The sequence below is a fragment of the Gorilla gorilla genome, chromosome 6 (genome assembly GCF_029281585.2).
Source record: "Gorilla gorilla gorilla isolate KB3781 chromosome 6, NHGRI_mGorGor1-v2.1_pri, whole genome shotgun sequence".
In the NCBI taxonomy this organism is placed as follows: Eukaryota; Metazoa; Chordata; class Mammalia; order Primates; family Hominidae; genus Gorilla; species Gorilla gorilla.
In genome coordinates this window covers 104,767,234-104,784,956 of record NC_073230.2, presented here as the reverse complement: position 1 = coordinate 104,784,956, position 17,723 = coordinate 104,767,234, and the positions used below count along the sequence as shown (strand labels likewise).

General features: G+C 33.3%; 1 protein-coding gene across 18 annotated transcripts in view; it reads right to left on the bottom strand.

Moving 5' to 3' along the window:
* SEMA3A (semaphorin 3A) overlaps positions 1-17,723 on the bottom strand; it is a 541,127-nt gene that overhangs the window by 40,346 nt on the left and 483,058 nt on the right. For all 18 annotated transcript variants that reach the window (XM_063708664.1, XM_055392175.2, XM_063708667.1 and 15 more), the window contains 5 exons: positions 12,202-12,344; positions 9,151-9,265; positions 8,990-9,059; positions 5,309-5,453; positions 3,293-3,512 (listed from right to left, as the gene is read on the bottom strand). In XM_063708664.1, coding sequence (XP_063564734.1) covers positions 3,293-3,512; positions 5,309-5,453; positions 8,990-9,059; positions 9,151-9,265; positions 12,202-12,344 — 693 coding nt within the window. The remainder of the gene's footprint in view (positions 1-3,292; positions 3,513-5,308; positions 5,454-8,989; positions 9,060-9,150; positions 9,266-12,201; positions 12,345-17,723) is intronic.

Here is a 17,723-nt window from a genome sequence, read left to right as displayed (position 1 = left end):
TGGGGAGAAGACCACAAGTTAAGTAGATCTGAACAGAGTTTAGTGTTTGTTAATGAATGAAATATGTATTTGTCAGACAAAGAACCTTTGATATGGGTCTTCCTTTTAATTCATTTTTTGGTCAAGACATGAGTAAAATATATATTCAAATGCATTTCAGGCAATTAGACAAAGTATAAAGGTAAACTATAAACACAACCTTGGAATAATAAAAGATTGAATTTTTAGAAATATATTTAGCCTTGAAGAAGGTTTTATCATGAGACTGCATACATTTTTAAAAATATAATAATTATTACAGAGATTGCCTGGGTTGGATCAATTCTTTTCATTATTTCTAAAAATATCTCCTTAATTGCCTGGTATCTCAGAAACAAAACCTAAAAATAATGTCAGTTTGTCATGACAGGTTCTTCCACTTTTATTACAAAATCAGGGTACTACTATGAAGACTAAATATAAATGAAAAATGCAAGGAATGTTGTCAAGCAAGGGAAGTAGTCAGAGCTTCAGAGTCCTGGCTGCTCTTCTTGTCATCTAAAAGTCTTTAGTACTTAGAAGTTCCTAATGATGGCTCAATGGCCATTATGTGATGAATGACAATAACCCGATTTCTCAAAGTAAACACCTACAATTGCTTATTACTGTGGATTTTCAAAAATGTACACTTTGATTAATCCATTTTAGAGCATTAAGGAAATTTAACATTCAGAAGCCAAAAGCATAAAAATATTGAATGCATTTTATAGAGATTTCAAACCTTATTTGTTTTTCTAATTTGCATTGTTAAAAGAGACAACTTGTTTTAATGACAAGAGTTGTCACTCTTACTCTAAGTTGGGCTTAAAAGTTATTAATTTTCCAGTATTACAGATATGTTCCTATTCCTTGATGGAATGAGGAACAGGGGCTTATTAAATTCAAAACTTTTACTCTTCAACCTTCTAGTTCTAACTAAACTTGATAAAATCTAGTTAGCCTCAATTGGTTCCTTTTAATCAAGTTCAACAAAGTTATTGTGAAGAAAATCTTGTCAACAAAGAATAAATTGTATGAGAAAAATAATTCATCGATACCTGTTTTTGGAGAACCAACATGATATGTTATATGAGATCAAGAAAGGTTGCTAATTTATCCCTTGTAAAGTTAAACCAAAAAAAGTACACTTTTAAGAAGATCCTTCTGTATTTACAGGACCTTAGACTACTCATAACACTAAAGATTAAAGGTAAATTAGGTTAATCTACTCAGTGCTTCTGATCATGTCTCCGGTACCCAAACACAACTTTATCTCTTTTCCAGATCAAGTTTTACTGAGTAGTATTTCAAACAATTTCACACAAATTGAATCAGATTACTCAACTAGGATCAATATACTATGATGTGCAACTTAGTTAAAAGATAAAATTACTGTAATCAGTTTACTTTGCTGACAGATGACCCTTGTCTGTACTGACCAATAGCCATCCACATCATCAGACATTCAACACACTCATGAAATTGGTGCCTTTAAACACAGATTGTGTCCCAGAGGAATTAAAAGCTCGTGATTAAGTTTATTTGGTCAAATACCCAGAAGCAAGCTTTGTTGCTTTGACAGTGAGTGAGAGACTTCTCAATACATTTAAGCCAGAGGTGAAGAAAAAGGCAAGTGTGACATGACTGAACAAACTTAATTCCTCTGCAAAGAAATTCAATTATAATTTGATGTTAAATGATAAACTAATATTTACCCAAGAGAAATACTATTTCTTATATGTTCTAAGGATATTTATAACCAGAAATTGATACTTGCAATTCATTGACTTTTATGAAACCCTGGGTCTGCTTGGGATTCTTTTATTTGGTAGAGAAACTTTCTCACTCATAAAAGTAGACTTTAATATATTACTCAGAACCTGACACTGTTACACCTGATAACATAAGTATTTCACAATTTTGTTATAAAACTTTAAGTCTTTAAAGCAGTTACTATATGGTTGCCATTCTCCTGTAGTTAATGCAATTTTTTTTTTCTGTTTCTCACTAAGGGAAAATAAATGTTATTATACAAGGTTTCAGTGGAGCACTCACTCTGTTTCCCATTGATTTATGTCAGTTAACAGCGTTAATGGAGACTAGAAATTTATTACCTTGGAATCTGACCCTAAGTAGCAAGTATCAGATTTGTAACCGGGACTTTCAAAAATAATATTACTATTAAAAAGAGCTGGGAAAAAATAAAATAATATATAATAATAACAATGGAATTCATTCTGAAAATATACCTGAAAAAGTCTGTTTCTAATTATGGAATTAGTAAAAGTAAATTGTTAAATGTCCATAGAAATGTATCTAAGAATTACTTGAATCAATTATGTTGTTTTTCTAATGAATTTTTTTTCTTTTCATTGTTTGACAGAAACACTGAAAAAATTTTATTGCTAACATTTATTTACTAGATGATGTTCACCTTATTTTAATAATTTTAAAGTTCAGATAATTTTGCACTAATATTCTGGAACTATTATTGAATTTCTTGGGAATTTAAGGCAGGATTTGAGTAATATATCTTTGTTCTAAAAAGCCACTGGCCAGAAAAGTTATGATGCAATTATAAACACTGATTGCTTACCTAATCATTAGCTTTACCTGATTAAACTTATCTACTTGTCACAGAAAAGGGAATTTATTTTAAATTAGTATGTCTCAACTTGTCAGAAAAGATAATAAATTTGTAATGGAAGAATATTCATGTTATTTAGTCATTTATTAAAGGTGAATTATACCTTGAAAGTAACTATAGAAACTGGCCTCAGTTCTTAGTATACATTTGACCCTTGAACAACATGGGTTTGAACTGTGTGGGTACACTTATATACAAATTTTCATCTGCTCCTACCACCCTTGGGAGAGCAATGTCAACTCTTACTCTTCCTTCTCTGTAGCCTACTCAACAGGAAGACAAGGGTGATCCAGTTCCACTTAATGAACATTAAATATATTTTCTCTTCCCTATAATTTTCAGAACACTTCCTTTTCTCTAGCTTGTTTTATTGTAGGAATACAATATCTAATACATATGGCATCCAACATATGAAGCTAATCAACTGTTTATCTTATAGGTAAGGCTTCCAGTCAACAGTAGGCTATTAGTAGTTAAGTTTTGGGGAAATCAAAAGTTATATGTGGATTTTCAACTGCACAGAGGGTTGGCATCACAACCCCTGAGATGTTCAAAGATCAACTTTACTTAATCAGTTAAACATAGTGTTCAGAAAAAAGTTTTTACAGCTGAAATTTAAAAATTTACCTGTTCCTATAAACATAACATCATACTGTCCATCTTCTGCATCCACTCGGTCTACGACAATTTGTGTAAATTGATAATTTACATCCGTTTTGATCACTATTGGGCGATTGTTCATAGGAAACACTGGATTGTACATGGCTGGATGACTTCTTGCAAAGGTTATAACATCATCGGGAAGGTCCTTTGTAGAGTCAAAACCACCAAATGTTTTGCTGGGACACTATTAAGATAAAGAGAAGATTATCTTTTGATTAAAATCTAATAAACATAATTATAAATTATATAATAACACATGGCCTCAATGGTTCTACTTAAAATAGTAGTGCAGGCCAGGTATGGTAGCTCACACCTCTAATCCTAGCACTTTGAGAGGCCGATGCGGGTGGATCACTTGAGGCCAGGAGTTGCAGACCAGCCTGGCCCAACATGGTGAAACCCCATCTCTACTAAAAATACAAAAATTAGCTGGGTGTGATGGTGCATGCCTGTAGTCCCAGCTACTTGGGAGGCTGAGGTAGGAGAATTGCTTGAACCTGGGAGGTGGAGGTTGCAGTGAACTGAGATCATGCCACTGCACTGTAGCCTAAGCAATAGAACAAGAATCTGTCTCAAAAATAAAATAAAGAAAAAAAGTAGTGCAATATACAGTATATATGTCCCAAATATATCTTAATTCTCAGTGAGATTTAGTTATGTCACTAATTCTTAGGCAAAATTACAAATGCATGTAATGAATTCAGTGTACTGGAGAAGTTTGGTGCCTCTGTTAGTGCCACAAGCATGAGTGTTTGTTATTAGTAAAATAAGTGAAGTATTTGACATAATGAATGGAATATACTACAACTAAATGCAATTAATCTTTGGATTAGAGATGCTCAGAATAATTTTATTGAATACATTTAATTTTTTACTATGGCATCATGCTAAAATACAAATTCTCTTTTCAAACTGAAAAACAATATAAACTATTCTTTATTGTTTTGTTTCTAACATAATGCTAAAAAAGTACCATTGAGATATGTAATAAATAAAATAATCCCAGAGTTAAGGAAAAGTGTTATTCAAAGTGTTTAGCAACCTGCACTGCACAAAAAGTGACCAATCAGAATGCCCATCATGACCAAGCAGAAGAGATAATGGCCCCAGCAGCCAGAAAGATGCATGGTTTTGCACTGGCATAACCTCACCTCTGGATGTAAACACTCCATGTAAGACAATACAACAAAAATGACAAATTAAGATTTCACCGTCTCCTTTCACTATATTTATTGATGCAGTGCAAGCATTTATAGAGTACAATATCTCCAATCTCTTGCTTTTAGTCTTACACTTAAATAATTTCTACCATTTAATGTAAAAGCTTGGGAGCTAAAATGTAATTATGAGAGATTCTTGATCTTACAAGAGGCTTAGAATGAGAAATCAATTTTCTTTGCCACTAGCTTGAAAAATATTAATAATTCATGAGAAATAAAATGAATGTGTTTTGAAATGGGATGAGTATGTATAAATACACACATATATATGTCTATGTATGTGTATATACATACACAATAATACAACAATATAACAGTTAAGGAATGTAAGGTTGTATTTCCTGTTTTGTATGTAAATTATAAAATTAACGTTATAGAAATATCAAATATTTATGTAAAAACCTGGAAGACACAATAAAATGTATTTTCATGAGATTGAAAATTATTTCTGCACTTCTCTACTACCATGTAAAAATAGTTTGCAAAAATTTAGAAATGTGTGGTCAAAAATTAAAATAAGATTTAATAATTTTAGATTTATATCTTATACTGAATTTAAGAACTGACATCTGTAAAGAACATGTTTTTAAATGTGAAATTTCATTCAATCATGGAAAATCTTTGTCTTGCTTTAATTTATAATCTTGAAATCTTTTTTCTACATTACAGGATACATTTAATATCTGTCTGTAGCTGCATTGTTTTTTGACCTTTGGCAGAAATATATTCATTTCATATTTTAAACACCTAAGCTACTTACAGTTCCCGGCCGTGGATAGGGGACTCTTCCTTGATAAGGCACCCATTGATAGTTGGGTCCATCCCTGTGGGCATATGGACCAAGGAACACCCTTCTCACATCACTCATGCTATACATACACACGGCTGATCCCTTGAAAATGTTACTGAACAAGACAGAAAGAATAAAAACAGAAGTTCATCTTTATACCATGGTAAGAGAAATATTGATACTGAGTTCTTACATTTTAGATATGATTTATTAAAATATGAATATAAATTCTTAGCAATAATGTTTGGGATTTTTCTAGTCACATGTATGCATTTAACAATACACAAAAGAACAAAAAATTGTGATTTCTTAAAAATGGAAGGCATAGGTGAAAATGGCTTCAGTACTCATGGAATATACGCCTTCATATGAAACATAGAGTACTAAGTTTTGATAGGAAAAACAAATACATATAAACTATAAATGAATATGTAATTTTAATATCATGGGGAAATTTTTTAAAATGTTGGTTAAGTCTCAAGCATTATTACTGAAACCAGGAAACTTTTAAATTAGCAAGAATGTTTAAGAACTCACTTTGTAGGCTGAAACTAGTACAAAAGATAGTGTCAAATGATGTGCCACATTATATTATTTTTAAATTCCCAAAAGTATTAGATTAAGTAGAAGTTGATTCTTGTGAAGACACTTAAAATCAGCTCTTTCTAACACAGAAAATAATTACGTTAGTAGCTATTTCACTCAGTTAAAGTGGAGAATTACAGCAATTATACTCATCATTTCACTAAACAAAAATTTTATTCACTAAACAAAAAATCAGATAGACTGGAAGTAAGTCACTGAATTGCCACAATTTTCCATTTTATGGCAGGGCGCGTAATACCTGTAATTACGCTCAAGCCTGTAATACCGGCACTTTGGGAGGCCAAGGCGGGCGGATCACAAGGTCAGGAGATCGAGACCATCCTGGCTAACACGGTGAAACCCCGTCTCTACTAAAACTACAAAAAATTAGTCAGGTGTGGTGGCGGGTGGCTGTAGTCCCAGCTACTCTGGAGGCTGAGGAAGGAGAATGGCGTGAGCCGGCGAGGTAGAGCTTGCAGTGAGCCTAGATCGTGCCACTGCACTCCAGCCTGGGCTACAGAACAAGACTCCGTCTCAAAAAAAAAAAAAAAAAAAAAAAGAAAAAAAAATTCCATTTTATTAGGCTTATAGAAATGTGGCTTGAGTAATGTATTTATACAAAGATATTAAACAGTTCTGCACATTTAAAATATGGAATGCTTATCTTTTAACCAAACTTTCCCCCTTGAAAATTACATATAAATCAGACCAAATGAACAACATGTGCTTGTAATAGTTTGTTATTAGAAACTACTGCATATAGACAGCGATTCATAGACTGCAAGTTTCATGAGGGAAGAGACCATGCCTGGCTTCTTTTCGGCTACATCAATTACATATATCACATGGCATTTCAGAGAGTAAACCTTAATAAATACTTACAGAATTTAATAACATTTTCATAGCAGAACAAATAGCAAATTAGTGCATACTTGATACATAACACACTTTGTAATGTTTGGGTTATCTATCCCCTTTCCATTGTTCTTTACTTTGCTTATCTGATTAAGTCAGCTATCATCGAAATACTTAAGGAGTATGATAGGTAGCTATTAGGACTTACATACAAATATCCATTCTATTGACATAAAGAGGTGAAATTATTTTATCTCTAGCTCTCAAAAGGTGGTCCCTAGACAAACAACATGGGCATCTCCTGGGTACTTGTTTGAACTCCATATTCTTAGGTCCCATTTAATTTCTATTGAGCCAGAAACTCTGGAGGCAAGGCCTAGGAATCTGAATTTTATCATGCTGTCTAGGAGATTCTGATGCACACTCAAATTTGAGCCACTGCACTAAGCAATGAGGAAACAGAAGAAATGGATTCATATTTGTTTGAGTCTCTCAAGTTCTATAGCTTAGTCATTCTGGTTTTCTTTTTTTTCCAAAGGGAAGAAATATTATTTAGGTATGCAGAACTGCAAATAGTTTTAGGAATATGATTTCTTAGTTTTTATGTGATTTTAAAAAATTATTGAGTAAAAACATCCAAGCAATTTGTAATGGCTTTAATAGTTGCAGAATAAAACAGTGTTGGACATTGCAGTTAATCATTTTCTTTGCTATCAAAGTTACTTGCAGTACTTTTCCTGACTTTCGATTTTTAATTATTTTTCTTTTAACATTTCATCCGTATCCCAATGCATATCCTTCTTTATATGCATGTAAATGTACATGTGTTTCTTTCCACAACCCCAGGTAATGTGAACTTTATACTGAATGTAATAGTCTAGAGGGAAATAATCTCTGCTTAATTGACAGTGAGAGACTTAGGGAGGATGAGAAATAGGAAAAGGAGAAGGATGAGGAAAGAGGGAAGGAGGCAAGAGGAAGAGAGAGAAAGAGAGGAAGTAGAAGGGGAAGGAAGAAGGGAAGGAGCCAGTGGAGAAAGAGCAGGAAAAGCAGGGCAGGGATAAAAGGACAAGGAAATTAAGTTTGAGTTTGACACTGGTTACAAAAAAAAAAAAAAAAAAAACCCAGTCATAATGTTGTAATGCTGAAAGTTTTTGTTTGTTTTTATTATGTGCTATAATGGTGAAGATTTTTGTTTGTTTTTATTATGTCTTTTTATGTGATTATAACGTAACCCTAGTGCTGTAATGCTGAAGGTTTTTGTTTGTTTATGTCTTTTTACATGATTATTTTAAAATCTGGGTTACAAGGTAGATAATAAAAAACTAAATGGAGCCTCAGGAAAAAAAAGTAGATTTTTTTTACAAAGAGAATCTATTTACTGACATAAAAAGCTTTAAAACTATTTACACTACGTAAAGTGTCTTCAATTGTTATATTAATAACTTTTCACACAATCTTAGCTAAAAGGTTGAGAAGTGATGATTGTATTAATAATTTTTTAAATTACGTAAAAGCAATTAAAACATTTCTTTTGTAAACAATCAACTTTCTCCAAACACACATTTCTAGTTTAGTTCTAGGTTTAAAGGTTTAAAGAATGCAGAAAAGTGTAGCAAATATCCCATCTGTGGAATAGAGATACTGGGAAGAACCATGGACTGTTTTGACATTTCCAGATGTATTTTGTCCCCAGATTCCCATGCTAATCATCTGGTCAAAGATAGGACTTTCAGTGGAATTGCTGATGGGCTTTTCTCTGATCTCATTCATTAGCAATTGACTAAAGTGACAGAGAGATCAAGAGACAGAGAACTTTTTCCATTATATTTTCAACAAATTTTAAATTAATTTTTCCATCCTTAATTTATATCCCTACAAACTCTTCCCAAAACTCAGACTTCCATCTGTATAATATTTTACATTATATTCAAAGGTTTAAAGTCAAAGATATGCATAAGATGACATGAACATTTCAAACTGTTTCACTATTACATATTCACATCATTACAATGATGATTTTTTCTAAAATTGATTTAGAAAAGAAACATCTAGGTAGATCATAACTTCTTTCAGTCACCCAAGAGTACACAACAGCTCAAAGGTTAAAGCAACACTTGCCTTTCAAAAATATACTTTTGCAAATTATGAGTACTTGGATAGCACCTAAATAACATTAAGTTTCTATAAGGTAGTTAAAAAGTCATTTACCTGGAAGTCGTAAACACTCCATATACAATTGGATTTTTAGGATCTTTAAAGTTCATTAGGAATACATCCTCTGTTTAAAAACAAAATTGGAGAAAGTTGCTTTTTTATGCAATGGCAAAGTCTGAACAAATATTCTCTATACATAAAAACTAGCTTCTTACGCAGTTCATCAAAATGAGTGTCAATGCCATTTGGACCTGGCACTGAGCAAATCAGACGAGCTTTGAGGAATGTTGTCCATTTATTCACCAGACTTCTGTGCCCTCCAAAGTCATTCTGAAAGAAGGGAACACCAGTGTTAGGCACTGTTAATGAAAATGATAATTTGAAACATTTCTGTTTTCTTCATATCTTCAGACAAACATAAAATAGTTTCTCATGTTTTAAAAGTTCCTAATCATTTTAAATGACCAGATATAGGTAACTATCACTTATTGTTACATTTGTGGTCGAATCGTTCCCTCAAGCTTTTTTGACTTTTTAAGGGATATTTATTGTGAGTAGTCCCTTTATTTATTCAAGGGATTACTTATAAAGTCAATTCATGTTCATCTACAGATCAATGGATAAAGAAATTGTGGTCCATTTACACAATGGTCTACAATTCAGCCTTAAGAAAAAAGGAAATCAATTAGATAAGAGGAAAAAACAGTTTTTTCTTTAAGATATGTTGCACAATGTGGTATCATAAATAATAATGTATTATACATTTCAAAATCATAGTAAGTAAATTTCAAATGCTGTCACCACAAAAAATAAGTATTTGAAGTGATGGGTGTGTTAGTTGATTTAATTATTCCACATTATATTCATAAATCATAACATTGCTTTGTACTCATAAATTTATATAATCATAGTTGTCAATTTACAGTTTAAAAGCAAAAATCAAGAAGAAGGAAATCTTGTCATTTGAGACAACATGAATAAACCGGGGGACATTATGTTAACAGAAATAAGACAAGCACGGAAAGACAAATACCACGTGACCTCACTTATATGTGGAATATAAGAAGCTGAACTCACAGATGCAGAGAGTAGAATGGTGGTTACCAGGGCCTTTGGGGGAGGGATGAAGAGATTTGGTCCAAGATATAAAATTTCACTTAGGAGAAATGAGTTTAAGAGATCTATTGTACAACACCATGACTTTAATTAATAAAAATGAATTATATTATTGAAAATTGTGAAAAGAGTAGATTTTAAGTCTTCTCACCACGAAGAATTATAAGTATGTGAGATAATGCATATTAATTAGCATGATCTAGCCATTTCACAATGCATACACATTTTAAAACATCATGTTTCACACAGTAAATATATACAATGTTTACTGTCTATTAAAATAAATGATAGAATCTTTAAAAATCACTTAACCTTCTTAACCTTCCTTTCTACTCTGCAATGAATGGATTCGTTTTGTTTTAGTATAATGCTCTCTCTCCTACCTACTATGCATAGAGATCTAACCTACATAGGCTGGTTCACAGCCAGTGCTTGTACACAGTAGGCATTCAGTGAGTATTTAAGGAATGGATGATAAATATATGCCTTAAATACACATACAAAAAATAGATCTCAAACAAAAGCACGCTAGCATCAAATATTTTATAAGCTGAAGGAGCTGAAGCAATTTATATTTTACAAACAACACGTTGAGAAAATATTTGAATAACCGTTAATAAAGGAAACTCATTCCAGAGAACACATTTTGAAAATCTCACCTTGAAGAAAACTGATTTAACCTAAGCAAAGTAATAAATTCTATTATTGAGGTATGTGTTTACTAGAAACTATAGTTTTCAAAAATGATATTTATGTACATATATTAAGAGAACATGTTCCTTTAAAGTAAAACTGATTTATATTTATTTATATACTTTTAAACACCTTAGAGATTTTTTTTAAGTCTTGAAAGTAGTGCTTTTAAATATGACATGTATTTTGTGGAGAAAAAAGTCTCATCTACTTCACATGTTATTTATATGTTTTCAAGTATTGAAAACTTTTAATTTTTCAGTAATTGAATATAGTAGAGGTAATAATTAGATCATATTGGGGTAACAGGTCACACATAGAAAGAAACAGATTTTTTAAATTTCAGGATGCTTTCTTCAAAAGATAGAATTCAATTTTAAGACAATCATTGAATGTGGCCTTATGATTTTCTTTATTTGAAGGGTGCTTTAATATATACTAAGAGTTAACTTTTTCATATTGCAGGAATACTGCACTATGCACTGTAGAGGGAAACAAATGGAACTATTATATTTTCACACTGATGATACTAATTAATAATCTATAAGTGTTTATTGAGCAATTTTTATTCTATGTATCTAACAGTATAATACATTATTACATGTGACATTATGCCACACAGTAAGTGAAATACCTCAGATAGTTAAAGCTCACAGCTTCAAAATTGTTTTTGTGTGGGTGTTTGTGTGTGTGTGTATATGTGTGCATAGGATGCTACAATCAGTTTGTAAAAACGAGCTTTCATGTTTTTCTCTCTTAAATGAATACTTCACATCTTCCAACAACAAATATTTATTCAAAACTTGCAAGGGAGGCCGGGTGCAGTGGTTCACGCCTGTAATCCCAGCCCTTTGGGGGGCCGAGGGGGGCGGATCACCAGAGATCAGGAGTTCAAGACCAGCCTGGCCAACATGATGAAACCCCGTCTCTACTAAAAATACAAAACTTAGCTAGGCGTGATGGCAGGTGCCTGTAATCCCAGCTACTTGGGAGGCTGAAGCGGGAGAATCACTTGAACCAGGGAGGCGGAGTTTGCAGTGAGCTGAGATTGCATCACTACACTCCAGCCTAGGGGACAGAGCAAGACTCTGTCTCAAAACAAAACCAAAACTTAAAAACTTACAAGGTATAGAAAACTGTGCTAGGACTGAAAAAACATAAATTACCTTCTCCCAGGTAAAATAAAACCATTTTGTTACTGTAGAATTTCAAACAAATATTATGTAATGTAATTGCGAAATAATGCCAGTTACCTCACAACCTGTACCTGCATATTTGACTGCAAAGAGTTACTCATAACCAACTATAATATTCAATCATTATTTACCATTTATTTGTTATGTCAGTCAAGCTTTAGCCATAATTTTTGTTGTATATGCACACAGGTAGAAAATTTTAAAAAGCAAAGCTGTTATGGGAAAATGACATCCTTCTCAGTTTTTTTTTCTTTACCTCACCTTGCATATCTGACCTATTCTAGCGTGAGTAGCTTTTCCAGAGTGTTCTCCATCTATTGCATTTTCACGGAAGAAAAAGTATACTTTGTCATCTTCAGGATTGTCACTCTCTGAGATGAGGTGGGCACTAATGAACTTTGGATCTGAGAGACAAATTATAGCATATATATTAATTCACAGCTTAAATAATACCATTCTGAACAGTCCATTTTTACTTTTTCTTAACTCTTAATTGATATATTTCAAGAAACGTATCTTTCGTTTGTTCATTTTGTAGGTACATATTAATTGTTCTTTATGCATTATAAAGTATCTTACAAAATACCTTATATCTTTAGAAAAATGTATTCATTTTGTTCTGAAGGTTAGGAGTAGGTGCAGAAAGAAATCTTCAGGGTGATCATACATTGCAGATGCGTTACTGGATATTAAAATATTTTGCAAACTATAAGTACTATCAAATATTACTTATTGCTGTCACCATTGTTATTCTTTCTTTTAAGCATAAGAATTTAAATCAAAATATTAATTGGTCTATTTCAGTTTTCAGCAAAGACTAGGTGGGCAGGGAAAAGTGAAGTCCGTATAAAACAAAATAAATCCTCTCCTGTCATTCCCCTTTCCTGTAAATGGCAGTGTCATTCCACTAGATACACAGGAAAAAACCCTGGCCACCCTTGAATTCTCCCTTTCTCTCATACCCAACATTCTATCTATCAGCATATCCTTATTTATCACCATTTCTTACCACATTCTTCAATACCACCTTCCTTCAGGAAACTATTGCCAATTTGAATTATTAAAATAGATTCATAACTAGTTTCTTAGTTTCTACCTTACCAACCCTTGTCTCCACACGACAGCCAGAATGAACCTCTGCTCTCTCACTCCTTCTCCAAACTCTCCAATATCTTAATTGGATTTATTGTCTGGTATGATACATATCCTACACTATTTATTGATTAATCTCTCCATTTATCTATCTAATCTTCCTTTGCTTATTGTCTGTCTCCCCTGCCACCCCAATGAAATATACGTTCCATGAGAATAAGGATTTGTTGTATTTTTTTTTTTGATGCGGTGAACCTAGAGCTTAAAACATGATAGGCAGTCATGAATATCTGTGCAATGAGAAAAGAAAAGAAAAATGGTGAGGGGAGGGGACTGTCTAGGTTACACAGAATGTATACCAGCAATATTTAGAGCTCCACTTCAAAAAGTACTTTTGAATGTTCCTGGGTTGATATGCCTGTGCCTCATAAACTACATAAAATATGTAATAGCTTCATAGCTTTAAGATGCTATGTGCAACGAAGCTAAGTGTACCTCACTGAAGGCACTTAGGATACTGCAGACATTTATATTCTTAACAATAATCTACCTTTATCCCTTAGTGTATTATTTTATCCAGGTAACAATGAAATATACACGTACAGGTCAGCACCATTCTTAAGAGACCAGGAAGAGATCAGAACTTGAAACTAGCTTTATCCACATATAATCCAAGTTATTTAGTCCTGATCTTTACACCTGTGAATAATCATCATTATCGTTTGTCCTATGCGTGTAACCTTTTAATATTTGCTCTGGGACCATGCATTCAAGTATATTTCACAAGGCCACACTTTACTATCCTTTTCAGGGAAATTGTACAGATTCTGGAAATAACATGAAACATATGAAATATTACCTGTTCATATTTAAAGCTCAGTGTGCCAGTGAACAAGAGTAGGAGAATAATAGTTTTAAAGTAGAATTGCTTAGCACCAGCTTTTTAAAAAGATCCATACAATAATACAATACTCTAACCTGGATAACTGTTGCAAAGCTTTCTTTTGTTCAAAAATTTCTACTTGTTCATATTTATACATATATATTACATATGTAAATATGCATATATAATGAGGAGTATGTATTCTTATGATGGGTGGTGAGCAGAATAATTAATGTGACATGTTAGGAATTACCGTCACAAACTAAAGAATTACTATCACATTGGTAAAGTTAGGCTCCAGAAATGTGTGTGTATGTTTGTGTGTGAGCACATATGTAACAGAAACCTGGCCGGGCACGGTGGCTCACGCCTGTAATCCCTGCACTTTGGGAGGCTGAGGCGGGTGGATCACAAGGTCAGGAGATCGAGACCATCCTGGCTAACACGGTGAAAGCCTGTCTCTACTAAAAATACAAAAAATTAGCCGAGCGTGGTAGCGGGCTCTTGTAGTCCCAGCTACATGGGAGGCTGAGGCAGGAGAATGGCATTAACCCGGGAGGCGGAGCTTGCAGTGAGCCGAGATCGCGCCACTGCACTCCAGCCTGGGCGACAGAGCGAGACTCTGTCTCAAAAAAGAAAAAAAAAGAAACCTGTGTGTGCAGTGATTTAATTTAGTCACTTGTAGCTTCTGTGTCCTTTAACAAGACTCTTCCCTCTCTGAGCTCAGATGCATACTTTTCAAATTATGTTTATTTCAAATCGAGTTACTTCAAACTGAGATCTATTCACCTTGTCTGTCATAAATAGTCCATATAAAAACAAATATTTTAAGCCTAAGACATGTGAAACAAATTTGTAAAATGTTAACAAATATACTATATTAACATCGTTATGATGATACTAAAAGGAAGCCTCCATCACATGGTAAGTTTGAGGATATTATAATCCAACTGCAGAATAAAAATGAAAACAATCATACATTCTTCTGCTTTAATACTGGAACAATGGAGGGAGAAGTTGGTCTACTATTACCTCCCAAATTAGTGTAGTTGTTCATACAAACACTTGAATAACTTAAAGAACTCTAAGCAATTAAATTCAGTTGCCTGTTATTAGATCACAAATATGTGCAAGACGCCATGTAGAAAAGAGTATCCATAATATATAATCCTTGTTCTCAGAAAGCCACTGTCTAACAAAAGCAATGTTAAAAGCATGAAAATGACAACAAAGAAAACAATATTTTACATGTATAGATTCTTATGTTCTCTTGGTGTTTGGGCATGAGTGAAGGTGTCATTGAGCACTGCACTGACCTCTCTAAAATATGTGAGGATAATTATTATCTTACAAATGTGGACTCTAGTGGGAAATAACTCAATCAAATTATCAAGTATATTCATTGCTGAAAGGACCTTCAATCTTAGTGTCTTCTTCAATATATGATAACTACAGATGTGGGGATTTTTGCATGTGAATTAACAATCTCATCTAGTTTCAGGTACAGCCAAAAAATAGAAGTATGCACAGAAAATGAAAACCAAATTCATTAACACAGAAAATGAGAATATCCAAGAAAAACACTATCAATTTAACACAACTTGTGTTCAAGAAATTTAGGTTATATCTCAGACTTGAAAAACAATCATTCCCATTTCCAAATAAAACAGGCCTTGATTTTAGCTGATCTCTTCCAACAATTTAAAAGGAGCCATTCTTCTGATTTTTCACATTTAGAAAATCTGCTTTTTGGTCAAAACCTCTGCTCACCACACATTTTCTACTTCTTCAGTCCCACAAACGTTGCCTTCCCCTTCCTTGTTATGTTTTGTCCTCTTAGCCCTCTTTCTTATTCTCTAAGTGTATTCATCCCCTCACTGATGAATCACCTCTTTATTCAATCCGAACCTTCAAATCAGTCATTCCAACTGTCTTCCCTATTATCTAGGATTTCTTGGCTGCTGGAATCTCCACTGTACCAGCTTTATAAATCCCCAGATTTTTTTCCCTTTGTCCTTACACTTAAGCAAGGGTTTAAAACCCCATGTACTCATAGTAAATATATCTGCTATAAATTGAAGCTATTTTTCCTAAACAAGAACCCTAGTGTTGCTAAGAAATTGTTTTATTTTCTTATAAGATCACTATAGATTTATTATCAACAACTGTTTTAAAGCACCCTGCTCTTCCTCAAATCAACAAATATACATCTTTAATGTATTCTGTAAAGATGGTGTTGTTACCTGCTGTACTGATAGGACCAAAGCCATTTAGCAATAACTCCCTCCTTTTCCTTCCTTCACCTCCGAATTTCTCTTCCTTTCAGGGAAGAATGATCTTTTCTCATTTTTAAGTCTAAGGTCTCTCACTATGTGGTCTCAATCCAATATTCTACAAACTAGTGCTCAAATAAATTTATTCTTTGTGTAATCACTTACCATTTATATTTTCATTTATAAAATAAGTGTTAAGCACCTACTGTATACTCTGGATTGTGGACGATTAGGGCATATTAAGGTAAAATTTTTTTGTCTACATTGTAGTTATTATCTTCAAGGGAATTCTGATAATTAAACTGAAAAACTGTTAAACTTCACAGAAAGAACAAAAATAAGAGCTTAGAAAAAAATGCCATGGGAGATAGGGCATTGAAGGACTACACCAGAAAGAATTTGCATAAGTCTTAGTCAGAAGATATGACATATACTTCAAGATCTGAAGAATAACCAGAAACATCTCAGGTGAAGGAATGCATTTGCAAAATCACAGAAACAATGGAGAAAGTTGTACACACAGAGAGTAGTCAAGAAAAAGGGAGGTGGTCAGGAATGACGACAGTAAGTTAAGCAGAGACCGGAATATGCAGGAAGTCATGTTCAGAAATATATCTGGCCTACTGGCTCTGGACAAAGCCACTGAAGCGTTCTAGACCTAGTAATGACATTGTCAGGAGTATATTTTCAGAAGATCACTCTGGCTGCTGCAGAGAAAAACAAAGCAAACAAAAACAAAACAAAAACAACAATAAAAAACAATTGCAGTGAGGCCAAAATGAAGGCAGGAAGATCAGTTTGGTGGCTGTCATAGAAACTCAAATGAGAAAGGACAGTGACCTGGATATGGATGGGGTAGTGAAGATAGAGAAAGGAGACATGCAGAGATCAATTGAAAACAGAATTGATGAATTATGCTCATTGATAATATGTCGAATGTAAGAAATAGCGAGAAAAATCATAAAAAAGAAACTTCTGATTTGAATAATTGCTTGTAGAGGAGTTACTAAGAGAGCATGTGAGCAAGGGAAGATTTGAGAGATGGAAGGAAGACAAGCTCTGTTTAGTGCGTCTTTAGAGTGAGAGCCTTGTGAAGACCCAAAGGACATGAATAAAAAAGCTTAGGAAGGAAATGTGAACTAGAGTTGAAGTTATTTGAAACTGAGCCAGTGGAGTGATTAGGAGTGTACAGAGTAAAAAGAAAAAAAAAAAAAAGAGAAGAGAAACTGAGACCTGGAGAAAGGTGAGGAAAAGTAGAAAGGATTCTCACAAGTGGGGAGTAGCAGAAAGGAAGGAAGGAGATCTAGTTCTTCCTTAGATTTTTATTCTTTCCCTTTTTAATGACTGTCTTTAAATACAAATATGTACTTTAAAATTTCTTTGTCCTGAAAATAAACTTCCACAGACACTGTATGCTCTAGAGTCTCATGATTCCTTGCATTCATTCTTTAAACCAGAGGACTTTTTCAATGGGTACATGTATATATCCTGCGGTTTTGCATCCTTCACTACTATTGTATTGATAATCAACCAGA